The sequence below is a fragment of the Periophthalmus magnuspinnatus genome, chromosome 13 (assembly GCF_009829125.3).
Source record: "Periophthalmus magnuspinnatus isolate fPerMag1 chromosome 13, fPerMag1.2.pri, whole genome shotgun sequence".
NCBI lineage: Eukaryota > Metazoa > Chordata > Actinopteri > Gobiiformes > Gobiidae > Periophthalmus > Periophthalmus magnuspinnatus.
This window is the reverse complement of record NC_047138.1, coordinates 26,191,281-26,219,066: the sequence shown is the minus strand read 5'-3', so window position 1 is coordinate 26,219,066 and position 27,786 is coordinate 26,191,281. Positions and strand designations below refer to the sequence as shown.

The 27,786-nt window shown below is 41.3% G+C and overlaps 1 protein-coding gene and 1 long non-coding RNA gene across 3 annotated transcripts in view; one reads left to right on the top strand and one right to left on the bottom strand.

Annotated features, from left to right (window-relative positions):
- clcn2c (chloride channel 2c) overlaps positions 1-27,786 on the bottom strand; it is a 193,695-nt gene that overhangs the window by 54,623 nt on the left and 111,286 nt on the right. For both annotated transcript variants that reach the window (XM_055226034.1, XM_055226035.1), the window contains 4 exons: positions 27,588-27,743; positions 9,417-9,486; positions 8,054-8,164; positions 5,492-5,705 (listed from right to left, as the gene is read on the bottom strand). In XM_055226034.1, coding sequence (XP_055082009.1) covers positions 5,492-5,705; positions 8,054-8,164; positions 9,417-9,486; positions 27,588-27,743 — 551 coding nt within the window. The remainder of the gene's footprint in view (positions 1-5,491; positions 5,706-8,053; positions 8,165-9,416; positions 9,487-27,587; positions 27,744-27,786) is intronic.
- The window catches only part of LOC129456737 (uncharacterized), a 220,596-nt gene that overhangs the window by 166,513 nt on the left and 26,297 nt on the right, over positions 1-27,786 (top strand). The window lies entirely within an intron of this gene.

Genomic DNA, 27,786 nt, shown 5'->3' with positions numbered 1-27,786 from the left:
GCTTATCCGGGGCCGGGTCGCGGGGGCAGCAGTCTAAGCAGGGACTCCCAGACTTCCCTCACCCCGGACACGTCCTCCAGCTCCTCCGGTGGGACCCCAAGGCGTTCCCAGGCCAGCCGAGAGACATAGTCCCTCCAGCGTGTCCTGGGTCTTCCCCGGGGCCTCCTCCCGGTGGGACATGCCCAGAACACCTCCCTAGGGAGGCGTCCAGGAGGCATCCTGAGCAGATTGCCCGAGCCACCTCAGCTGGTTCCTCTCAACGTGTAGGAGCAGCGGCTCTACTCCGAGCTCCTCCCGTGTGACCGAGCTCCTCACCCTATCCCTAAGGGTGCGCCCGGCCACTCTGCGGAGGAAGCCCATTTCAGCCGCTTGTATCCGCGATCTTGTCCTTTCGGTCATTACCCAAAGCTCATGACCATAGGTGAGGGTAGGAACGTAGATTGACCGGTAAATCGAGAGCTTCGCCTTCCGGCTCAGCTCCTTCTTTACCACAACGGACCGATACAGCGACCGCATCACTGCAGACGCTGCACCGATCCGCCTGTCAATCTCACGCTCCATCCTTCCCTCACTCGTGAACAAGACCCCGAGATACTTGAACTCCTCCACTTGGGGCAGAGACTCACCACCCACCCGGAGAGAGCAAACCACCTTTTTCCGGTCGAGAACCATGGCCTCGGATTTGGAGGAGCTGATTCTCATCCCAGCCGCTTCACACTCGGCTGCAAACCGCCCCAGTGCCTGCTGCAGGTCCTGGCTTGAAGAAGCCATCAGGACAACATCATCTGCAAACAGCAGAGATGAAATCCTGTGGTTCCCAAACCAGGCCCCCTCCGGCCCCTGACTGCGCCTAGAAATTCTGTCCATAAATATAATGAACAGAACCGGTGACAAAGGGCAGCCCTGGCGGAGTCCAACATGCACTGGGAACAGGTCTGACTTACTGCCGGCAATGCGAACACAGCTCCTGCTCCGGTCATACAGGGACCGGACAGCCCTTAGCAAAGAGCCCCGGACCCCATACTCCCAGAGCACCCCCCAAAGGACACCACGAGGGACACGGTCGAATGCCTTCTCCAGATCCACAAAACACATGTGGACTGGTTGGGCATACTCCCATGAGCCCTCGAGGACCCGATGGAGAGTATAGAGCTGGTCCAGTGTTCCACGACCAGGACGAAAACCACACTGCTCCTCCTGAATCCGAGGTTCGACTATCGGTCGGATTCTCCTCTCCAGTACCCTGGAATAGACCTTACCGGGAAGGCTGAGGAGTGTGATTCCCCTGTGATTGGAACACACCCTCCGGTCCCCCTTCTTATACAGAGGGACCACCACCCCGGTCTGCCATTCCACAGGTACTGTCCCCGACCGCCACGCGATGTTGCAGAGACGTGTCAGCCAAGACAGTCCCACAACATCCAGAGACTTGAGGTACTCAGGACGGATCTCATCCACCCCCGGAGCCTTGCCACCGAGGAGCTTGCCAACCACCTCAGTGACTTCAGCCAGGGTGATGGACGAGTCCGCCTCTGGGTCCCCAGTTTCTGCTTCCTCCTCGGAAGACGTGACAGTGGGATTGAGGAGATCCTCAAAGTATTCCTTCCACCGCCCGACAACATCCCCAGTCGAGGTCAGCAGCTCTCCACCCGCACTGTAAACAGTGTTGGTGAAGCACTGCTTTCCCCTCCTGAGGCGTCGGACGGTTTGCCAGAATCTCTTTGAGGCCGTCCGATAGTCCTCCTCCATGGCCTCCCCGAACTCCTCCCAACCCCGAGTTTTTGCCTCTGTGACCGCCCGAGCCGCGGCACGCTTGGCCTGCCGGTACTCATCAGCTGCCTCAGGAGTCCCACGAGCCAACAAGGCTCGGTAGGACTCCTTCTTCAGCTTGACGGCATCCCTTACTTCCGGTGTCCACCACCGGGTTCGGGGATTGCCGCCGCGACAAGCACCACAGACCTTACGACCACAGCTACGAGCAGCCGCATCAACAATAGAGGTGGAGAACATGGCCCACTCGGAGTCCATGTCTCCAACCTCCCCCGGGATCAGGGAGAAGCTCTCCCGGAGGTGGGAGTTGAAGACTCCCCTGACGGAGGGCTCCGCCAGACGTTCCCAGCAGACCCTCACAATACGCTTGGGCCTGCCAGGTCTGTCCGGCTTCCTCCTCCGCCAGCGGATCCAACTCACCACCAGGTGGTGATCAGTTGACAGCTCAGCCCCTCTCTTCACCCGAGTGTCCAAGACACGCGGTCGGAGGTCAGATGACACGACAACAAAGTCGATCATCGACCTCCGACCTAGAGTGTCCTGGTGCCACGTGCACCGATGGACACCCTTGTGCTCGAACATGGTGTTTGTTATGGACAAGCTGTGGCTAGCACAGAAGTCCAATAACAAAACACCGCTCGGGTTCAGATCGGGGAGGCCGTTCCTCCCAATCACGCCCCTCCAAGTGTCACTGTCGTTACCCACATGGGCGTTGAAGTCCCCCAGGAGAACAACGGAGTCCCCGGTTGGTGCACTGTCTAGTACCCCTCCCAGGGACTCCAAGAAGGCCGGGTACTCTGCACTGCTGTTTGGCCCGTAGGCCGACACAACAGTGAGAGACCTGTCCCCGACCCGAAGGCGCAGGGACGCGACCCTCTCGTTCACCGGAGTGAACCCCAACACGCAGCGGCTGAGCTGTGGGGCAATGAGCAAGCCCACACCAGCTCGCCGCCGCTCCCCGCGGGCAACGCCAGAGAAATGGAGAGTCCAACCCCTCTCAAGAAGATGGGTTCCAGAGCCCAAGCTGTGTGTGGAGGTGAGGCCGACTATATCTAGCCGGTAACGCTCAACCTCCCGCACAAGCTCAGGCTCCTTCCCCCCCAGCGAGGTGACATTCCATGTCCCCAGAGCTAGTCTCCATGTCCGGAGATCCGGTCGTCGAGGTCCCCGCCTTCGACTGCTACCCGGATCTCTCCGCACCCGCCCCATGTGTGCATGAAAGAAAAGAAAACTGCAGGTATGTTTGTGATCAGGAAACAACATTATAACATACATCAGAAAATAATGCAGCATTGTTTTCTGAATGGGGATAGAAAATGTGGGGATCATATTAAGGTATAGCACATAACCAGTTTATTAAGACACACCTCTAAAATTGTGTTAGTCTCACATTCGTCAAACTAAGTGGACCCCACGGAGAGATTTGCTGAATTTGATGAAAAAGCATTGAGGATGGGACTTGCTGACTCCACCACAAAAAGTAACATGTTTGCAGGTAAACACATGAAACTGCAGCCCACTAGAGATGCTGGTCTATATCAGCACATTATATAGGCCTCCAGTTTTATTGCCTTTTATTAGCCTATGTAATGTGGGCTCTGTGCTTTCTAAGCATCTGGATGTTGCTGAGGTAGAGGAGAATACATTTGAGTTTGGTTTGGATCAATAAAAAGATATAACAGCATCTGCGCATGAAGCAGATAGTAAAAGGAATCTTGTCTAATCCTACCCTATAAGTCTATTACAATTAATTCCACTACTGCAGTATCTTGTACTAGGTGAACATAAGGAACCAATCTTAAAAAGTCCAATATTGTACAAAACTGACTCCTTAAGCCATGTTATAATGTTGTTACCTCAGACAGACTAATTATAAAGAGTTACTCAAACAAAACAAAACACAACTCCAGGTATGTCTACAAGCTCAAAATGATCTGTTCCACCTTGTGACCTCATCAAGCTGTAGTTTAAGTTAACAGCTATCTTTTACAGATTGGCAATTCCAGGGCCAAAATCATCCAAATGATTCTAGTGAAGGTGTGTGGAGTTTAAAACACAGAGGAGAAGATCCTGTAATACCACATGACATCACAGTGTTTTCTGTGCGAGAATAACTCAGCCTAAATATGCAGGATTTCTGAGTTAAACACATGTGAGTGAAACAAAACTCCAACTTGATGAGGAAACAACATTATAAACATAGCTCAGAAAATAGGCCCTTTATGCCTTGGATGTATAAACCACATTCGAAGACTGGTTCTCATAGTTGAATTCATTCATGATTATATGCTCATACCACAGCCACAGCTGCCCTGCGTCCCAGCTTCTCAGACCATAGCTCACTCACTCATATGCCACATAGCTGGGAATGAACTGCCAAATTTTGGGTCTGGGCAAATGCCACTGAGCCACTGCCACCTATGGTGGTTCACTTAACAAACCACTACTTATTGGCTGGTAAGAAATGTTAAAAAAAAACACTGTCTTCAAAACATGAAAAAAACACTAGTAAATTTAACCTGTTTGCAGCGGTCGAAATGTATTTTCCCGAACATATTCCTAGAAGCTTAATTATTCACCACAATGAGTTTCTAAGCATTTTTCACAACGTTCAGAGGCCAGATTAGAGTTTTGTGGTCACTGTAATTATGCCAACAAGTAGCATGCTAACAGCACATCTGCCTTACTTCCTGGTTTGCAGACAATACAGTCACTTAGATAGATGCAGGCAGCACACAGCGGTGTCCTTTTAACCTTAAGAACTGGTTATGGGCAACAGCAGCTCAGCTGGGTTGAGTGTTCGTCCTCTGATCTGAAGGTTGGAGGTTTGAAGCCAGCTCTTGACATAAATATCATTGGTAGAGTGGGTCATATCCAGTGACCCAACACATCCAATCTTGCCCCCAGTGTTTGTGTACACTGGTACATGAATGTGTGTACAAATAGGTAAAGCGCTTTGAGTACCTTGAAGAAGGGGGAGAGTCCAGCCCCTCTCAAGAAGTTGGGTTCCAGAGCCCAAACTGTGCGTGGAGGCGAGGCCGACTATATGTAGTCGGTAACACTCCACCTCCCACACAAGCTCAGGCTCCTTCCCCCCCAGCGAGGTGACATTCCATGTCCCCAGAGCCAGTCTCCATGTCCAGAGATCCGGTCGTCGAGGCCCCCGCCTTCGACTGCCGCCCAGATCTTCAAGCACCGGCCCCTTACGGATCCTCTTGCAGGTGGTGGGTCCACATGAGGACGGCCCCACGTCATTCCTTCGGGCTGAGCCCGGCCGGGCCCCGTGGGGAAAGGCCCAGCCACCAGGCGCTCGCTGTCGAGCACCCACCCCAGGCCTGGCTCCAGGGTGGGGCCCCGGTAACGCCGGTCCGGGCGACGAAGCTTGCCTTGTTTTTTCACTCTTCATAAGAACTGAACTGCTCTTCGTCTGAGCCGTCCCCCTGGACCTGTTTGCCATGGGTGACCCTGCCAGGGGCATGAAGCCCCCGACAACATAGCTCCCAGGATCATTCGGGCACTCAAACCCCTCCACCACGTTAAGGTGGCGGTTCAGGGAGGGGGAAGATGGAAAAGTGCTATATAAAAATGTGACCACTGACCATTTACCATATATCTGGAGGCAAGGTAAATTTGACTTAATAATATGACAAAATTGGGTACACATGCCAACAATTAACCCAAGCTTCCATGTCTTTAAATGCAGTGAGCGTATTGTACATACTCGTGGTGTCCCCAGCCGAGCTCTGGGAGGTAGGGCAGTTTCTTGATCCTGATGATGGAGTCGTAGAGTGAAGGCTGCAGGGCCTGAGCCACGGCGTTGGCCAGGATCACAGCGATCATCACGGGAAGAATGTGAGAAATCTGACCCGTCAACTCAAACACGATCACCGCCGTGGAGACTGTGTGGGTGACTGCTCCAGACAGGGCCGCAGCACCTAAGGGAGACACAGAGGGGAGAGAGGTGAGAGAGGGTGAGGGAGAGCAGGGTGAGGGTAAGAGGAGTCAAGCACTAATGAAGCTGCATGTTCAAAGTGTGGTTCAGAGGGGCAAATTGAGATATTCAGCCTGCAGCTTCTATAATAAAATGTGTTCTTGAACAGTACTCAGTACTCTGAGCTTAAACAGTGTACTACGTTATTATTTGTTATTATTATTATTAAAATTATTATTTTAATGCTGCCTCTTTGCCTAAAATGTCCCACAGTATGGCTTTAAATGTATAATGCATTTATTCAATCGCAGATGTTTTATAGCCAAAATATATCTACTTATAAATCACTCAGCGGGCTCCCCTCTCCACAGATCTATCCTGTTATTTGGCCTGATGATGTCACCTACTTGTCTCCATGGGCATAGATAACACATAAACAAAGACAACTTTAAAGCCATGATGTGAAACAATCCAAGCTTAGAAGAGCATGCATAAATGTATTCCGTCATACTGATTTAAGATCTAGAAATATCAATTAAACCAGACCCATTTTGCAAAAAACTGACCTTTCAGAGCTTTTAACCATCTTATAGTTGTTTCCATTCTCATTTACCCTCTTGAAGTTATATTTAGAGTTATTCTTGCATGTTTGAACAATCTTTAATCACTTATTTTCAAGAAGCCATATTGCCACCGGCATACGCCCACTGCTCTGTACTTACTCCGTTCACCAATTGTATTTTCTTAATTGGTGATATGCGTAGGATTCCGCAGCGTCGCGTAGTAATTTTGACACAAAAATATGCAGCTCGCTACCGTAATATGCAGGTTTACTTAGGAGGGGCCGACAGCTCCACAGCTCTTTGTTGTGATGACATTCACGGCAACGTCAGCTCTCATTGGACACCGCAGTTTTCTAATATGGAAATCAGCTGACTTGTTTGTTTTATTAAGATGAATATTGTGATTTAAAATGTGCAAATGATAACATAATGCTCCACAGGTGTCATAGATTATAACTATAGAGCAAACTCAAGCACAAAATGTGCTCTTTAAGTGACAGTGATCTGAGAGCTGTAATATGTAAAGCTATTTAAAATAGTTTGCTCCCTCTTGAAATGCCCTCTCCTAGCCCCCTATAGTAAGTATCACTCCACTCCTTGGCCTCTTAAATGTATAAAGCACATATAAACCTTTCACTTAATTTAATCCAAGGAACTTCAATATTCCCACATCTCTTTCCCTCCAATAACTCAAGTCGAAATCGCTATAAAAAGGTAGGCAGAGCCGCGCAGGGAGAACGAGCAACTGCTGAAAACAGATGAGTTCAATACCACTAGAATAAGACAGACCACAATGAAAGTCTATAATCAAGTCAGCCCGAATGGAAGCGCATGGCGGAGGCTGGGAAACCATTGTTCTTCCCAGTATTTTAATTAAGATGGCATCTGCTTCTCCGGTCTGACATTTAGTGCTTAAAGCCAGCTCCACATGAACGATGCGAAGATTGAGAAAAGCCTTAGTCATCAGCTACATCAAAACAACATCAGCACTGCTCCGCCAACACTGCAGCTCCAATCTGTAACAGGAGTTTAATCAGAGTGACTGTAGACAAGCAACTCAGAGCTCGTTAGACAAGACTTCAACAAGACAGACAAGACACTGACAGAGCTTCCACACTGCAAACCTTTTAGTTCACTTTTGACTCGATATTGTGAAACGTGTTCACCCAAATAAATACTAAACAAGTAGGTACTCTGAGAGGATGGAAACTAGATATTGTGTTAATTCATTGTTCCCATAATTTATGCTGGAGTGAAGTGTTGGCATGGGTAGCACTCATGCATCATCACAGGGTGCAGGGTTGAATTTTCTGTGTAGAGTTTGCATGCTCTCTCCCCATTTGGGTGAGTTCCCTCTGGGCATTACAGTTCCTCCCATCAACCAAAAACATGCACCACAGGTAAAATCCTCCAGCTAATTTCCTAACCGAGCCTATCCCAAAATCTGGAGATGGGTCCTCAAGCACTGGTTGAAGGATGGGTAAAATGCAAAGAGTGAATTTCTCTTATGAGGGATTAATAAAGTCACATGGTGATTTCACAGTTTTATTCCAAATGGCCAGACTTTACTGTGACTGGAGTGCGCAAAGTGGGTGTCTTGCCCATAGATGCAACAACAGCATTCACTTGACAGAGGTTTGAACCGGAGACCTTCTGCAACCTGCAGTATCATGGCTCAAAACATATTTTTAAATGAATCTATTACAGATAATCCACACTTATTTTTGTCTACAATATTTTGTCAAAATCCCTTTTAGACATTTTGAGTAAACATTAAAAGATAACATACCCACGACAGCGTACCCTCCTGGCACAATGTTGTAGATGGTGCCGTCCATGTGAATGCCATCTGGGAACCAGGCTGCCATGCTCTCACCAACCAGACGCCCGAACGCTGCCCCTGGAACAAACAAACACCAGAATCTCAAATCAGCTCAGACCAAGGCTCTACTTCTGCTCCTCTCAGACACCAAATGGACATGTCTGGTGCTGGTCACACAAACACAGAGAGGTGTAAATATACTGGGCACTACAGGAATGATACAAGTAAATATCTCACAATGTGTAAAAGTACAATGGTGGAAGTCAATCAAACTGAACATTATAAGAAATGCAATAATGGATGTTTTTAATTGCACAATATAGAAAGAAATCCATCCTTTCAATGAGTGCATGCCTCTTCACAAACCTGTGTTTTATGGAAATTGTGTTTACTTTGGCTAAAATATTCCACACAATATTCCAAACTCATCTAACTTCATGGATTATGTTCTGAAGTATGGTTTTATCGTTTTATTTCCATGGAATCGTGCAGATGATTTATCACCTCTAGACTCCGTTGTTACAGGCTGAGAGATTTTGTGCATTTATAATAATTTATACAGTGATTTTAGACATTACAAAAATGTATTTAAAATTAATTTAAAAAGTTTCTTTCTAGTCACAAATATCCACCAGTCAGTTTAATCTTTGCAGCAGTTCCATGCCTCGGAAGAACCTACAAACATCATGCCAGCTCAATATTTTAAATCATAGCACATCACTCATTGCACACATTCATTACGGGAACCTTGGTAGTTAAAGGTCCTATATTATGCAAAATTGACTCGTGCGAGCTTTAAGCCATGTTATAATGTTGTTATCTCATCAAAAACACAGTTGTGTTTTGTTTCATTCACACATGTTTGAGGAATCCTGGATTATTAGTCTGTCTACATCTGCAAAGTTCAAAATGCTCTGTTCCAACTTGTGATGTCACGAAGTGGTCGTTTTCAAGTTAACAGCCTACCTATAGTTTTTGGTTCAGTAAAGACTGGCAATTCCAGAGCTAAAATTATCCAAATGATTCCATTATCGACATGTCATCACAATGCGGAACAGCCTGTTTTCTGTTTGAGAGAAGAACCTACATATGCAGGGTTTATGCGTTAAACATATGTGGAAGAAAAAAAAAAAACACACTCCAGGTATGTTTTTATAACATAGATCAATAGTGTAATATGGGTCCTTTAAAAGAAAAACTAGAAATCCATTGTGAAGTGCATGTGTGTGGTTAATGGATAAGAGAAAAAAAAGATAAAATAAGTAAATGGTTTAATAATAATAATAATAATAATAATAATAAACTTCACTGTAATGACATTGAAACTTACCAATGACAAACACTGGCATAAAGGCTCCACAGGGCACTGGGATGGTGGTTGCCAGGGCTGACATCCAGAACTAAAAATCAGACAGAAAAAACATGGCATTTCAATTAGCTCCATATTACAGAGAGCCCTCATATGATAGCTCCGTGCAGTTGTGTGAGCAGCAGAGAGGACGCAGCCATGCACAGCTTCATACAGCGGTTAGATTGACTTGTCATTTTCACTTCTCATTTGGCACTGACCTGAAATAAATCTCTGCTAATAAGCGCAGTGTGGTGAATGGGATACATTGTTCTCGACGAGCAACAGAGGACGGATAATTAGGAAAAGACAAATAAAATGTCCCCACTGACAACGTGACAGACATAACTGAACCAGAGTCTGAGAGAGCTTAAAGATCGGTAGAATATAACTTTAACTATAGCTTTTTTGTAGTTGTTCCATCAGACACACTGAACAGAACTGGACACTTATGATTTAACAGCTGACAGATATCACACTACATGAAGATGAGCCAAGACAAGACAGTCACGACTCACTCTGGTCTTCAAAGAGCTAAATGGCACACCATTTGTCCAAGCATTAACAGCATACAGTTATTGTATAGTTTGTATGTTGGTTAGAATGTAGGTGGAGTCTATACCAACAACTATGAGTTTTAGGCAGGAAGAAACCAGGGGAAAGGATAATTTCAAAGGATGAGAGAGACATACACAGGCAATTATAAACCAATTCATCCACTCAGAACCGTTTCCTGCTTTGTTAAGGCCTTGTGCAAAAATGTATGTATAATCTAAAACACCCATGGGTCATTATGTTATAATTTGCACATTTTAGATCGCAATATTCATCTAAAACAACTTAATAAAAGAAATAAGTCTACGTTAGAAAACTGTGGTGCCCAATCGGAGCTGACGTCGCTGTAAATGTCATCACAAGTCAGCACCTCTCAAGGATAACTGTAGATAACACATATTGCAGATAAAATACTTGTACCAAAATGTCTACATGGCCCTGCTGAATCCTGTTCGTATCACCAATTAAGACAATGAGAACAGTGGGCGTGTACCTGTGGCAATGAAAATAGGGATTTATCGCAATATGGCGTCTTGAAAATAAGCTATTAAAGATTGCTCAAACATGGATGAATCACTCTAAATGCAACTTCAGGTGTGTAAATGGTGAGGAGAAATAATTATAACATGATTAAAAGCTCTGAAAAGTAAATTTTTGCAGAATAGGTCCGTTTCAAGTTTATGGATCCCAGGAGGACATTTTGCCCTGTGCAATCCCTTGGGCATTCTAGTTGCCGTTTCTAAGTGACATTTTGAGGACATTTGACCATTCATGACATTTTGTTTTGAACTCTTCATTGCTATGACGACGGCACTAATCACCCCAAAATTCATGGAGAGCTAGATACTTCTGCCCTCTACTAATATACACAACAACACTGGGTTACGCAAAGGGTAACGCAAAGTAAGTCTCCACTGTGTAAGTCTCAATATAAGTCTTAGATATCCAGGGGCATCAAACCCACAACCTGCCCATAGTACGCTATTTTCTGATCTATGTATATAGTACAAAGGAGGAAAGGGGAGAGAGGACAGATACAGGAGCACAGACAGACCAATAAGTATACCGGTAATTAAAAACTCTGATATGCTGCTCAAGTTTGTCTAATCACTTGCACAATGCTCTGTTATATCTCATTGTATTTCAAGTGAGCAGGAAACAACAGAACAAGTTTTACCGAGGGATAAGAGATTGATTTTAAAGGTCCTATATTATGCAAAATTGATTCTTTTGAGCTTAATGTCATGTTAGAACATTATTTCCTCATCAAAATCATTCCCGGGGCTGTGTTTTGTTTCATTCACATGTTTAACACGCAAACCCTGCATATTCAGGCTCTATTCTTGTCTCAAAATGAAACACTGTATTCCACCTTGTGATGTCATGCAGCAAGTGCTCCACTGTGTTTTTAAATTCCATACACCTTCACTAGAATCATTTGGATGATTTCAGCTCTATAATTTCAAATTAACAACCTTTTTTGTTTAGTTCAGGACAGATTGGCAGACTCCCGCTTCATGACATCGCAAGATAGCTCCAGATTTTTAAGGAAGTAATACCATTCTAACATGACATAAAGCTCAAACGAGTCAATTTTGCATTGTATAGGACCTTTAAAATGAAGGTTATCCCTCTGTAAAAATTGTTCTGCCATTTCCTGCTCACTTGAAATACAATGAGATATAATGGAGCATTGTGCAAGTGATTAGACAAACTTGATCAGTGTCTCAAATAGACTTTTTAATTATACTTATTGGTCTGTCTCTGCTCCTGTATCCGCCCTCGCGCTCCTTTCCTCCTCTCTTTCTTTCTCCTCCCTCCTTTTCTTTCTCATCCCCTCTCCTCTTGTGCAGCAGCGACTATAGTTAGCGGTAATTAAGGCTGGCTGGTGTAATGGCTCTCCTTGTGTAACCCTACCCTCCGCTGCGTTCACACTCACATACGGGCGTAGGAGTTCTCGCCGATACAGACATGAGAAGGAGACAAAACGCCATCAAAAAACGATTCACCCACAGCTCAGGAGATTACATAAAGAAACATGAAAAAGATTGGATAGACTTTTTTGTTTTGTTTAAAATAATGAAGCAAGTATAGAAAGGATAATCTCTATCTGAAGTTGTCTGTTGTGCAGTTGTCAAGAAAACATATTAAGTGTAAATGTCAGTTTTCAAAGCAAGCATCACCCTAGAAAATGTTTGGCTTTTCAAATACCACTAGAGCTAAACTAAATCTTAACAGGACTACACAGGTAAACATGTCTAAACCAGGTCTTAATAAAGTGGATTTAAGCTTGAGTAGTAAAGAAGAGTGATTGCTGTAAAAAAACAAAAAAAAAACCCAACAAAACAATAGTAATGAAAAATTCAGAATAATGGAAGCTGTTTAATTTAAAAACATATACTCACACCTCTGCAAGGTGAAAGCTGTTAGCACTGCCTGGAGCTATAGCAGTCAAACAGTGGGCATTACACTATGGGGTATTCATTGCTAACTATAATTAGATCACCATGTTCCCTTTTATCATTTTTTAAAATGCTACATTCGCCTAAAACAACAAATCAACATGTTTAGTAGGTTTCACTTTTTTGTTTCTGGTGCTCTGAAACCCTCCTCCCTCAACCCTCTGCACTAAGTCACTCCCCATTCAGAGTGCTAAAATGTTACAATCCATGTGCATTTTGTTAATTAACCTACTGCGCATTGCATCAGGTTTGTGAAGTTGTAGTATATCATTTTATATCATGTGTTTTCTGTGTGGGAGGATAGGTGACCTAGGCTTGTGGGCTGAGCATTGAATAGAATCAGGCTAAATTACTCAAACATGCATGGGTAACATATAAAACCTCTTCAGGCATGTTTTTGATGAGGGGACAGCGTTATAACATGGTAGCAACCTCCAAAAAGTTGATTCTGGGTGATGCCCACCTCTTTAATATTACAATTTGTATTACTTTGACAAATTCTTCCCCTGCAGCTTTTACATCCAACTGTAGACTTACAAATTCCAGTTATGTTTGAGAAAATGTACTAAAAAAAAAATCTACTTTACTTTGCACCTCTAGCCATCAAGGTAATGGAAATGGAGACGTCTGGTTTGACACAGTTGAACATTGGCAGCTGATTGATAACTAATGCATGGCCAAAGGCATGTTCCAACACCATTATAGGCTACACTATATTTATGCTCTCCTAGCAATCACTGGAACGTATTCTTCAGCCCTATGACTCACAACCGCACAGGAATCATAAAATTTTCATCTCATTTGATCTAATGCAAGTATAAGTGTAAGTATACATCTCTGTATGCATGACCTGATGTGGGTAAGCCAGAGGAGAAGAGAGGGCCTAAGGGAGACAAACAAGAAACACTCTGATAATGGTTTGTCAATGGAGCGGCTCGAAATGGGTGAATAGGCTCCAACCTGCAGGAAAGTCAATTACTATGTAGCTAATGACAAGCATAAATTCTGACTTTGGCGTGATTTTAATTAGACTAATATGTTACAGCTCTGCTCTGGGGCCAGACTATTTTAGGTGAAGAGAATTATTCATGATAGATACATTGGAATATCTATTTGAGATTACAGAAAGATTGTGGAGAAGGGTTTACTTTTGAGTAAACAATTTTAAATCTGTCTTCAGGGACAGTTACAAAATCAACAAATTTATGGTAATGTGGCGTAAAAGTCGATAGTACACCAAAGGGAGAAATATCACCTTAAGCAAGATGTAAGCTATGTTTAAATTGGTTACCTCACACACACGTGCACACTGCCTGCTCATATATGAGAGCTCTCAACACTGGGAGCATTTTTCAAAAGCTGGGTCAAAGGTCAAAGGATCAAATATGCCACTACGTATAATGAAATTACATTTTTGTATTGAGGGATTGTTGGTTTAACTTTTAACTTCAAATTAACTGTTCTATAATTGTATGTATAGAGTGTGTTGTGTGTAGGAGTGTGATGGTGTGTGATTGTTGCTGTTCTTTTCCCTATCCTGTAGACTCTTTACCATCAATATGCCAAGGAACTGAAGATGTAAAATTTAAAATGTCCATTAATATGTGCTGTCCCTTTACAAAAAAATAAAAAAACGAATAAAATACGATCACAGCAAGAGGTTGGCTTTACACTATATATTTTATGTATAGCTTCTCTGGTTTCTTCACATTGGCTCGTAGATCAAAAAAGCAGATTTGTTTGAGTGAAAAATATGGTTTGACCAAAGACGGTATTTTATGTTTTATGAGACAGTGACCAGCCCAGGACAATAGACCCCACTGACCCAATATTTCACATCAGCAAGGAAGCTGATTTAGGGTCCTTCACTTATGGTATATGTGCGATTTTGGTACAAGTCTAGTTCTCAGTTCCTTCAGAATGGACAAAAGAAACTATATTCCAAATGATAACCTTTTAAAAACTTGGTACTATTAAATGGTCCTATATTACACAAAACTGACTCTTGTGAACTTTAAGCCATCTTATAATGCTGCTACCTCCTCAAAAACATACCTGGAGTTGAGTTTTGTTTCGTTCACACATGTTTGAATAATCCTATCTTATTAGTCTGTACATCTCCAAAGCTCAAAATGCTCTATCCCACCTAGTGATGTCATGAAGTGGCAGTTTTCATGTTAATAGCTACTTTTTACATTTAGTTCAGCAGAGCTTGTCAATTCCACGGCTGAAATTATCAAAATTATTCTAGTGAACGTGTATGGAGTTTAAAAACACAGCAACGTCAGTTCTACGGAACTACGGAACGTACATTGTGCCTTTATTTCTTTAAAACGAGAAATACAAAAAATTTAACCATATTATGTTTTTTCTCCTCATTAGATTTCTCAGAGTTGCATTTTCAGTGTTACGTTTGTGTTTTCAAAGCTAAAAAACACATACCTCCTGCTTGCTGAAATGCCACTACAAAGAGACAGAGAATTTGTTTTGAATAGGAAATCAACAGATCTGTTTTTATTTTTTAAATGGTTTTAGATCAGTAAAACAGTTTTCAGTGGAAAAAAAAGTTATGTTACGTTAAAAATGTTAGTTTATTATTACATAGTTTAGTCCTAAAACTAAAATGAAAATATCCAAAATGAGTTCAGATATGAATGGAGGACATAGGTTATTCATGGTGAAGAGCTGTAGCAGAGACGTACTATATGGGCCATGTGTAGCCTTCATTTCACCCGTCAGTCATCTGGGACATTGTGCGACTATGAGGAGGACAGTCTATCGCCCTGGGCTTTCAAGGGACCTCAGGGGCCCTCAGACTAGTCCCAGTCCAATTACACTATAGGACCATCTCTCCCCTACACACTAAGGTACACAGTGTAATAATAAACTCGGAAAGTGCTACCATTGCATAATGAACATTGCTTGAAATAGCTCCACCTAAAACTGAAATCTGCCAGGTTTGTATGTGTTGGAATTACACCTCAGTCACACACCTGCGACGGAGCCTTGCACAACACCAAGCGCGTAATATTCCATTGGTTTGATTAAATGATTATAGAACAATAACAAATTCTGAAGTGCGATATAGCGATTCTGAAAATTTCACGATAAATGATAATATTGAGATACATTTATAACACTTTCACAATAAGCTTTCTAAGTGAATTGTTTTAAACTGTGGCCAGCCAGCAATGTATAAATAGTACAATGAGAGACAGATGTCATCACATAGGCCTAATACTACATAAAATTTAGAAAAATGGCCCCACTAGTGCAAATAAGAGCTAGTGTATGTTGAACGATAAGTGGATATACAAATTATTGTGACAGGCTTACCTCCCAATGTTAGAATGTTGTTACCTCATCAAAAACATACCCGGAGTTGTGTTTTGTTTCATTCACAGTAATCCTCCAAAGTGGCGCACTTCACACTTCCTGTATTATCACATGACATCACGAGTTGGAGTAGAGTATTTTCTTTCTGAGAGAAAGCCTAAATATGCATGGTTTGTGCTTGTGAATGAAACAAAACCAAAGTCAAGGTATGTTTTTAATGAGGAAACATTATACCATAGATCAGAAAATGGCGTAATATGGGCCCTTTATATATGACAGTGTGACTTGTTAATTAATAAGACTGTTTTATCTAAGCAAAATCTTTCAACTATATGTAACATTGTCTCGGGACCCAGGCATAAAACCTTGGTATCAACAGGATTTTAAAAAATGTATCTTTTTAACACGTCCTTTTACTGCATTAACCAGTCTATTAAGAAGCATTGTATTAATTAAACTCAAACTGTTGTATACAAATCAGACTGTATAAAGAAGTGGACTACGTGAGTGTGACGTCACCCATAGCGTTCAGTTCCAGTCAAATGAAGCTCATTGAGGCTAGCAGTTATAAAGCTGAATTTGGAGCAGACTTCTATAGCGATTAGAGAGCGGAATAGTGTGAGATGATGGAGCCAGACGCGCACCCCATGCTGACCTTCTATTTGGAACCTGGCAGCTACCAGCTTAGCTATGTCAATTGATATATATAGTCTATGATGTAACTTTTTTTTATGAGCACCATTATTGTACTGTTGGCTTGTCAACTTGTCAAATTGTAATGTCATTTACTAAAGCAACTTACGGTAAATAAAGTTTAATAAAATAAACTTGATTAAGAAGAAAAAAAAACAACATCTAAACCTACAGGACTTTCGGGGGTCAATATTCACACATATTAGATGGAGATAAGGAAATGCCCAACAGATAGTTTTAAAACTTGGGCATAAGATGAATAAGTTTGGCTTCACTAGCTTCTATTGAAAACCCAGTGAAACAAGTTCAATCTTCGAAATCCACATCGTCGCCGGTGGCATCCATCTACAACATTTCACCACATTCTTCACTTGTGCAATTTCAACTCCAGTAAAAGATGGATGAGCTAACCAGTGAGAGCAGACACCAAAACCTAAGCAGAGGGAGAAGCCGCTTTTTTCTGTGCATCCCAACAAAATGGCTGCCATGTTAAATAAAGAAAACATTCATTACTGGAGAGGAGGAGAGAGAGTGCAATTTGAGCTTTGAATCCAGCTGAACTGTGCAAAGCTGTAATTATAGCGGGAATGTGTCATGTGACCGCAGTGAGACCCATGGCGATAGAAAGACGGAGGTCTGAGCAGGTGCAGGGCCAATTAAACTCCAGAAAAGAACACTGTAGCATGTGCCATAACAGGGACTGACTACTTAAGATTATATGTTTAAATATTCACATTGACAGCGTTTAGAAAGAGACTGTACTGCAGGGTGTCAGATTACATCAAGACATTCTATATAGCTTTAATTAGAATGGGAGCAGGGAAAAATGTATATTAACTTTCCCTCTTTTTTATCTCGAGGGGCATTCCTGCATGGTAATATCTAGTATGTATGAATGTATGTATGATTTTGACCTCCGTTTCCTTAGATACATGTTATGTTCAGATTAAATATAGCTTTTACTGATAGCAATTGTAAAGCTGATTTATTCCAAATTACAATAACGTTGGAGATGATGGCCAAGTTGTTCATGTTATAATTGGTGTTTTGGTTCTCAAGACTATTATGAAATTCAGCATCCTGGGCGCTTCCGGGTCACCACCAGTGATGGCAGCGTGAAAAGTCCGCAGCGACAAATTGATTAAAAAAATCCCCTAAACGAACTTATGAAGCGTGTTCTGCCACACTAGGAATGTGTTAAAAGGGGAAGAAAATGACATCCAAGAAAAGTCAAAGGAGGAACGCTCCACTACACGAGAAAAACTTTGAAGATGAAGACGCTAACTCTGTTAGCCAAGATGAGGGCAGCGGTGAGGCCGGCGGCGAGGATAAACTGTCATTAATCCTGAAGGAAATTAGAGAGATGCGAGAGGAGAATAAAAATCAATTTGGCGACTTAAAACAAGATATTGCACAGACAAATGTGAGATTGGACGAAGTGGAGCAAAGGTTTGTAACTATCGATGATCGTGTGCAGGGGGCGGAGGACATCATTACTGAATTAGTGAAGCAACAAGTGCAACTTCAACTAAAAGTATCTGACTTAGAGGGACGCTCCCGTAGGAAGAACATAAGAATTTACGGTGTCCCGGAGGGGGCTGAGGGGTCCACGGCTCTATCAGTTATCCCGTTTGTGGAGCAGTTACTGCGTGAAAACCTGGATCTCCCAACTACTAAAGATTTGCTAATCGAGAGAGCGCATCGAGCCTTGGCGCCGCGACCCCCGGTGGACAGCCAGCCCAGATCTATAATCATCAGATTCCAAAGTTACCGGATCAAAGACGAAGTGCTCAGAGCGGCCTGGCAAAGGAAAGGCTTCACATGGAAGGGGAGCAAAATCAACCTGGATCACGACTACGCGCCAGATGTTTTGGCAAGAAGAAAGGAATACGGAGAGATCAGGAGGGTCCTTAAAGCAAGCAGCATAAGATTTCAAACGCTGTATCCAGCTCGACTTAAGGTCTTCCTGAAGGATGAGACGAAGATATATGATTCAGTAGAGGAGGCTGCGTCAGATCTGGCTGATAAAGGTTTACCTGTAACGAGGGTGGAGCGCCCGGTTTCCTCTCTGGAGAAACTACAGCGGTACAGTTGGATGCCAGCGCCAGGACGACGTAAACGGGGTTTTAAAGAAAAGCTACAGGTGTTCAGGCGGGAAGTATCTGAAGGTACCAGCAATTGAAGGAGCAATAATGGACAGGTATGGAGTGGATATATTTTGAGAAGGACTTAAGAACTTGGATGCAGGACGTGAAATATTTAATGTCGGGGACAATAGTAAAATGACTGTTTCAGAGGGCCCTCGACGCCAAGCAGGCCAAAGAGGATATCCCCTGGAGCCGAGGTCCAATAGAGTTGGGACCTCATCCTTGGAAGTGGGTATGAATGTTCGCGGTTTAATTGTTTTAACTACTACAAGGTTTAGTTGTAGTTTTTATGTTCGTGTTTGTTGTTTCGTTAAAAGGGGTAGCTACACAATAGTTCTGATTGGAGTTGTTTACTTTACTAGACTAAGGAAATATGCATAGTGATGTACTGAAATGCATTTCTTTTAACGTGAATGGAGTATTAAATCCAATTAAGCGATCTAAAATTCTTTCTAAACTTAAAAAAGAAAAGGCCCAAATAGCTTTTCTCCAGGAAACACATATGTCTGGGTTAGAGCACGCTAAGCTTCAGAGGCAAGGTTTTAAATATGTATTTGCCTCATCATACAAACAGGCTCATAAAAGAGGAGTTGCCACATTAATATCTAGTGAACTGACATATGAACATGGGTCCGAGATTATAGATGAGGGAGGACGATTTATTAAAATTACTGGTAGATTAGAGGGCATTGATATAACTTTGATAAATGTATACGCTCCACCAGGGAGTGATTGGCCCTTCTATAAAAGCATCTTTGAGCTGATGGCCACGTCCCATGGTCTGGTGATTTGTGGCGGAGATTTTAATATCAGGCTAGACCCAAACCTGGACTCATCACGGAGGAGCACCCAGAGTAACCCACTAACAAAAAAAGTTAGATCCTTGATGGAGGAGCTGGGTGTTATAGATGTATGGAGAGATATGCACCCAACAACTAGAGATTATACACATTTTTCAAGCCCACACTCAGTTTACTCAAGGATTGATTATTACTTTGTCTTTAGTTCTGATAGACTTAAGATAAAGGATTCTCAAATATTAACGATCGACATATCAGACCATAGCCCAATAATCCTGCTGCTAGATTTAAAAAAAGATACAAAGAGAACCTCGTGGAAACTTAATTCAAATATTCTCAATGACTCCACAACAGTAGAGAAACTTAAAAAAGATATTAAAGAATATCTGGAATTTAATGATGATGGTATAATTAAGCCCACAATCTTATGGGATGCATTAAAAGCAGTTTTAAGAGGGAAACTTATCTCCCTAACAGCGTTCATGAAAAAAACTAGGGGTCAAAGTCTGGCAGATCTACAGGCAAAATTGAAACAGATGCAAAACAGGGACAGCCAAAACATCAATGTCCAGTTGAGAGCTGAAATAAAGAAAGTACAGAAACAAATAGATGAGATTTATAATTTAGAAGTGCAAAAAAAGTTGACGTTTTTGAAACAGAAACACTATGAGGTTGGAGCAAGATCGGCAAAAATTTTGGCCTATAAACTGCGAAAACAACAAAGGGAGAATACAATTTATAAGATAAAAAATCCTACTACTGGTCAGGTGATAGATTCGAGGGAGAAAATTAAAGAATGTTTTGGGAAATTCTATCAAGAATTATATACTCAACCACCAGCAGCTAATGAGAAGAGTATTGATAGGTTTTTGAGTGGCCTTGAGCTGCCCAAAATCCAAGATTCACAAAATGAGATGTTAGTGAAACCAATCACAATCAAAGAAGTTAACCTTGCCATAACAAAGTTGAAGTCTGGTAAATCCCCAGGCTCTGATGGGTACACAGGAGAGTGGTATAAATGCCTGAGGGCAAATCTAACACCACTGTTGCTGCGGACATTTAACTGGGTATTACAAACAGGTGAAATTCCTCCCTCATGGTGCGAAGCCATTATATCACTGATCCCAAAAGAAAATAAAGACAAACAAGAATGTGGAAACTATAGACCTATAAGTGTCCTCAATGTGGATTATAAATTATTTACTTCCATATTGGCACGTCGATTAGAAAATATTCTGCCAGAGATAATTAATCTAGACCAGACAGGATTTATTCATCAAAGACAAACATTGGACAACATCAGGAAGTCACTACATATTATAGATCACGTAACACGTCAAAAAACTGAAGCATTAATAGTGGGGCTAGATGCAGAAAAGGCCTTTGACTCTGTAAGGTGGCTTTTTCTCTATAAAGTAATGGACAGATTTGCTTTTCATGGCAAATTTACCAGAGTGATCCAATCTCTATATTCAAAACCAACTGCACAGGTAAAAATTAATGGTGATCTCTCAGACTCATTTCAGTTGGAAAGGGGAAGTAGACAGGGCTGCCCAATTTCTCCGCTGTTATTTTCTTTATTTATTGAGCCTCTTGGACAATGGATAAGACAAAGCTCCCAGATTAAAGGGGTGACAATGGCAGGGGTCGAACATAAGGTGGCAATGTTCGCAGACGATGTACTAGTTTACATGGAGGATCCTGAGAAGTCATTTAATGAGCTGATGATTATGTTGAAAGAATTTGGGAATTTATCTGGTTACAGGCTTAATATTGCCAAAACACAGGTGATGGCCATAAACTTCACTGCTTCAGTAAAGCTACAGGAAGGATATAATTTGAACTGGGAAGCAACGGGAATGAAATATTTGGGTATCACAATGACTAAAGATCTTTCAAATCTGTTTCAAATAAACTATGAACCGCTGTCATTAGCAATCAAAGAGGATTTGTATAGATGGAGTCTCATCCCTTTTTTAAGTTTGACCTCCAGAGTGAACTCCATCAAAATGTCCGTACTTCCTAAATTGCTATACTTGTTCAGAACACTCCCAGTGGAAGTACCGGACAATTATTTCAGGGAGTGGGACAAACAGATATCACGTTTTATCTGGGAAGGTAAGAAACCTAGGGTGCGGTATAGTACAATGCAATTAAGAAGAGAAAAAGGAGGCATGGCCCTTCCCTGCTTAAGACATTATTACTATGCATCTCAGTTGGTTCCGCTTCTTTATTGGTGCAATGATGATTACAAAGCAAAGTGGAAGGAAATGGAGTTTAAAATGATAAAAAAGTTCCCTTTGCAGGCCTTTATAGGGGATAAAAATCTATGGTCACAGGTGGGTGAAATGGGCAACTGTTGCATGGGTTTAACTTTGAAGATCTGGCAAAAGGTGGTAAATTTAACTCAAATTCAGAAAATGATAACTCTATTTAGATGGTGTGCTTATGACACAGAGTTTCCCCCGAACAGAAGTGATTGTGTTTTCAAAGCTTGGATAGACAGGGGTCTGACCACCTACTTGTCATACACAGAGAGAAACACTTTTCTCAGCTTTCAGGCAATGCAAAGTGGATACAATCTGCGGGCAAATGACTTTTACAGATACTTACAAATCAGACATTATTTTAACTCAAATTGCAGTTTAACAAACTTTACACAATCTGAAGAAGCTTTTTTTAAAATATTGAAATCGGCATATGGGCTATCTACCCAAAAAATGATTTCTAAAGTATACAATGCACTTTATGTGACTGACAAGTGTAATACGCTATATGTGAAACAGAAATGGGAAAAGGAGGCAACAATTAAAATGACTGAGGAGGATTGGGACAGCATCTGGTCATTCCAGTGGTCATCGACGGCATCCCTGTCCTGGAGAGAACACTGCTGGAAGAACATTATTAGATATTTTAGAACTCCTGCACAGGGGAGCAATAAGTCGGCATGCTGGAGACAGTGTGGTTCTGAGGAGGGGAATCACTACCACATATTTTGGGCTTGCTCCAAATTAAAACTGTATTGGAGGGAGATCCATGTGCGGTTAAACTTAGTTTTTGGAGTGAACATGCCATTCAACTTTGAAACTTTGTACTTAGGTAGGGTTGCTCTTTTGGAACGGAGAAGTGATAAAAAGCTGTTGCAAGCCCTCCTGGCAGCAAGTAAAAAGAACATCACTAAAAAATGGCTAAATTCTGCTCCGCCTTCAGTGGATGGCTGGATTGATATAGTAAATGAAATATTTAAGATGGAAAGGCTAACGTACACAATAAACATTCAAAGGAACAAATTTTATTGTATTTGGAACAAGTGGATTAAGTATATCGCTCCAATTAGAACAGACTTTTTGTGACTTCTCCATTTTGGGTGAAGATTTATATTTTTACGGTATAATGCATATATAAATGTTTGACTACACTTTATTTTTCCATGTAAGCTCCCCAATTCTTGTAAATAGTTTTTGGTGTGTTTTTGTTTTTGTTTTTTGTTGTTTTTGTTTTTTTTGTTTTGTTTTTTTGTTTTTTGTCTTTTTCCTTTCTACTCCTTTATTATATTAAAATGGGATGGGACTAACCGACCACGGTATAGTTTTGACAAGCACTTTTCTTAGGGGCTTTGATCAATAATGTTTTATACAATACTTGTACTGGAAAAATGTGCCTGTGATATGTGTTCTTCCTGAAATAAAATATTCATTAAAAAAAAAAAAAAAGAAAATAATAAAAAAAAAAAAAGAAATTCAGCATCCTCTGCATAGTCATAGTCAAGGACACTTCCAGTTTATTACGGGTGAAGTGTTTTGTTAAAGGACACAATGACAGAGTATATGTTATGCTAACTTAATTTTCAGAATATTTAAATGTAAAGTGATACAAGTAAATATGGATGAGGTTAGATACCAGCATTAGTAGGAGGAGGAGTGGTAAATGCCTTTGTTGATCACTTAATTTCTCCTTGCATAATGTTTTCAAACTTCAGATTTGGACCAGTTTCTCAACTTCGGTTCTTTTTTTTGTACAAAGTGTTGTGATTTTAGCAGTGAATATTAATTTTAGTGACTATAGGAAAAGAGAAAGCGCTCAGATGTCTTGCTTCTTTCTCTCGATGGAACAATGAGCTCTTGACCGTGATGGCAGCCCAGACGGAGGCCTGCTCGTCGCCTACATAACAGTGACACTTAGCCTCTGGAGTGTTGGATTGTCATTTCACTGCAGTAGGTGTTCTGAACAAATGGTGTGAGTTTAGCTGTAAAAAGACTGCTGCCGTCACCATTCACGACTATAGTCAGGGAAACTATGCTCTTAATCACACAATCAAACTTTGTCAGATTTCAATTGTTGTTCAATTGTTTACAGTTTTATTAAAGATGCAATGTGTAACTTCTCTGGTTCTGAGTCCACCACTAGCTTGTCTCCATGTAAGTCATATTCCTTAACCTGGCATGCCACATAGTATGGTATAATGATTAAACATATCCATCTTCAACAAGTGACGCCACTAGACCAAGTTACAGGCCAGATCTATGGAGAGGTGACCGTGCTCACAGCAAGAATGCAGTTTTATTTTTAACAACACAAACACCCCAAATTGAAATAAATGCAAGATATGCAGTGTAATGTCATATTGTGGAACATTCCAGGTAAAACAAACTACATGGAGACAAGCATTGAATAAGTGACTGGGAAAATCCCCACGGCACCTACGCTCTCATTCATCATCTTCGAGGGAAAACAGAGGCAGATTACCGTAATGACAGTAAAATATTTAAAGAGCCCCATGCCTCTGCTTTGAGATGATGTTTGAATTTACACGATAGCACAATTGGTCGCAGAGTTGCGATAATGGAAAGTCCGCAACCACGCTCTATCGGCGAAGATGGCATCCACCTCTATAGGGTTAAAAGGGACCTCGGCAGAATTGTTGTTCCCTTTAACCTTTATTTACCTGTGTCCTGAAAAGTTTTTGTTTTGTTTTTTTCTGCCCATGATGAAAGTGTTGGGCCCAGGTACTGCAGTGGTACTTTCAGGATTCATTCAAACACTACATACAAGCTTTTATCACAATTTTTTTCTTAATTCATATCATCTTCTATATCTTACAATGCAGAGAAAATGATAGAAGTAGAATCATCTCTCCCAACAGCAGGGCATGCACGAATGCGGGACTTGTCAACCAAGGTGTCTGTTCTGAAGATGTTGGTACAGGGTTTGTTTTCTCTCAGAAGTCATACCTGTAAGAGTTTTGCAAATGGCCACAACACATGCATAGTACCGCCTGGAATTGTGTATTATTGTGATATTAGAAACAGTATAACCAACACAATACATTAGACATTTTGACTTGAGGGAAAAGGGAATGCATACATCAAATAAAACCGAAAAAAATAGAAATGAGCGGGAAACGACAGGACATTTAGAAAGAGAAAAAAAATTGATTATGGTTTAAGTTTTTCTCCTTTCATTTTTTTAATATAGTCCCTTTTCTCCTTCTCTCCCTCTCCTTCTGTTTCCTCTTTGTTTCTTTTGTTAATTAGTTTTTGCTTTTTGTTAATTTGAATGTTGTGGTTTTAATCAAGAGAACCAAGCGCAGGTTAAGAGGTCAATTAGAAGAACATAAGTATACAATCCAAACTTACAATTCAAATTAACAGGGACATATAATGGTTTAAATGAGGAAATAGACTTTACTGTAAAAATAAATAAATAAATAGAAAGAAAGATAATGTCCTCTATTTGAACCTTTTTGGGTGTTGTATTGTAAGCATATTGCATTTATTCCCCTTACAACTCCTTTTTAAGGTCCTACACAAAATTGATTGTTGTTAGCTTTTAGCCATGTTATAATGTCGTTACCTCACCAAAAACATACCTGTAGCACTGTTTTGTTTCATTTACATGTTTCAGTAACCCTTTAATATTAGTTCGTCTACATTTCCAAAGCTCAAAATGCTCTGCTCTACCTTGTGTTGTCATGTAGAGGCTAAATATGCAGGGTTGGTGTGTTAAACATGTGACTCCAGGGGTGTTTGTAATGAAACAGCATTGTAACATAGATCAGAAAACAGCATAATATGGGCCCTTTAACCATTGCGCAAACAGCGATAGTTAATGGTGACAGCTTCCTGTTTACTCTGACATCCTGGTGCCATTTACGTAAAGTGCACTTCAATTTGGCATTTGAACAAAGCTGTCAAAGAGAGTAAGAGTCACATAAAACCAGACTGTAACTTAAACAGAGACGACAAGACAGGGTTTATCTTGGCTCCTGAAATGTAAGCCTGTTCCCAATGCTGTAACTTACTTTGAGAAACAGGATATTGATAAAGCTTCAGAGAGAGCTTAAATCAATACTGTACAGTATTTCTGCATTTTTAACAACTTCAGAGTCAACTTTCAATACTTAAATACTTAACTTCGCTACACACCTAACCAAAAATCGTATCCAAAATGGTCGACAAGTCAATCAAAAGTTTAAAAGGAGAGCTAGTGGAAATGAGCAGAAAGAAAAAAAAGTCCCCAAATATTTGATAGAACTGTTGAAAAATGAACCAATTGCCAAAGTCTAAGGTGAATTGGCTCAAAGTTAAATGTGTACTATGTAAACACCTAAACATAAATCTTTGCCAAAATGGTCGACAAGTCAATCAAAAGCTTACAAGGAGTGCAGTTGGAAATAAGTAAAAAACAAAGAAAAAAGTGCCCAAAGGTTTCACTAAAACTGTTGAAAAATGAAGCAAATAAGTCTAATGTGAATTTGGCTCCAAGTTATATGCGCAATATGTAACTTGTCTCATAGAGGGTCCACCATCTACTTGTGTCCAAGGAGAAGTTATTGCTTTGCCTATAACAGGGCTCCAGACTAACAGTTTGAGTTGGGTTCATTGGTACACCTAAGATTTTCATTTGGGTGCACCAGAACATGATTTGGGTGCATCAAAACCCACTGCTTATTTAAGCCATGGTAATATATTGTTGATGGATTCAAGATATATATTCAAGTTATGTTTATTAATCTCACTGTGCATCTTAAAGGTAATGTAATGTTCACTCTTATGATATTCATTATATTCATTATATTAACTATGTAATCTGCACTAATATCTGTTCTTGAGTCTTGCAGAAAATGTCTTGTGAAATTTGCAGGACCGCACGGGAGAGGTCGAGGTCACTGCGAACTTGCAAAACCTTGTCCGTGAAACATCTTGGGAGGGTGTTTGTGCAAAAGGGAATAACATCGAGAAATGCAGGAACAGAATGAATTTTTATTTGTATGTCGTAATTTGTTTTACACACTGCTCGCTAAATATATTCCCCCTTCCCCTTGAGAGTGGGCAGTGCATTTGTAACCAGGGTTCCTAATTCTAATAAAAGGAGGTGAAAGGCGGAGACTTCAGAAGGGGTAAGGAGGTTGTAACTGAAGGTTTTGCCTCCCCGTCCTTTCTCCTCAATTGAGACAAAATAATCTCTCTTGTCTTCTCTTCTCTTTTGAACTGTAACTTAGGTTAAAAGTGAACCTATCAATTGTCCTTAAATTGCTTTAACAATAAGGGCTCAATAAATAACTTTTTTTTTTTTTGTATAAATGACAGGTTGTATGTATTCAAAGTTGTTTATTTGATCCTTAGGCACATTTGCACCCAAACTGGTCGCACTCTGGAGCAATAAACTGCATTGTCCCCATGGAGACAAGCAGGTGAAGCCACAAAGCCATGCCCTCTGACAGTACGACTGCCTGTTATTATTGTCTTTCAAGGTATTTTAATGATGAAAACACCTGTATTTGAATAATTGCAAGATAGCTACATTTACTGTGGATTACTATGTGATACTGTGGAACATTCTAGGCAATGCGCAAACATCTCAAAGGTGACAGTCATGTGGCAGGAGGACAACGCAACCGGAAAGTTAAAAAGTGCACCTAAAAACTTTACATTTTAGTTTTGATATTTTATTAATATTTTTAGAGGATATAATGAACCGAAAGACAATATCAAAATGTGTCCAAGTCCCTTCCTTTCTCAAGAGCAGTAGCGACAAATTGCATCTCTAAATTATTCATTTTTAATTCACCTTTAAGACCTTATTCCATCTCTTCTGGCATCTTTATAAATTCCCCATCCCACGCAATCGGATATTATGAAACCTACACAGCAGTTTTACCTTCATGACGATGAAGATGACAAGGGTGACGAAGACGTTGACCTGTGGGTGCTGCCAGGCCTGGGAGTTTCCGAGGTAGTCAAACTCCTCCGCAATGCCCTGTTTAGCCCACGTCCGATTGTCCAGCAAAGTGACCAGGGACTCCTTCTGGGTCAGCTACAAGGAACAAGGAAAAGAGTGTTATACCATAAACATAAGT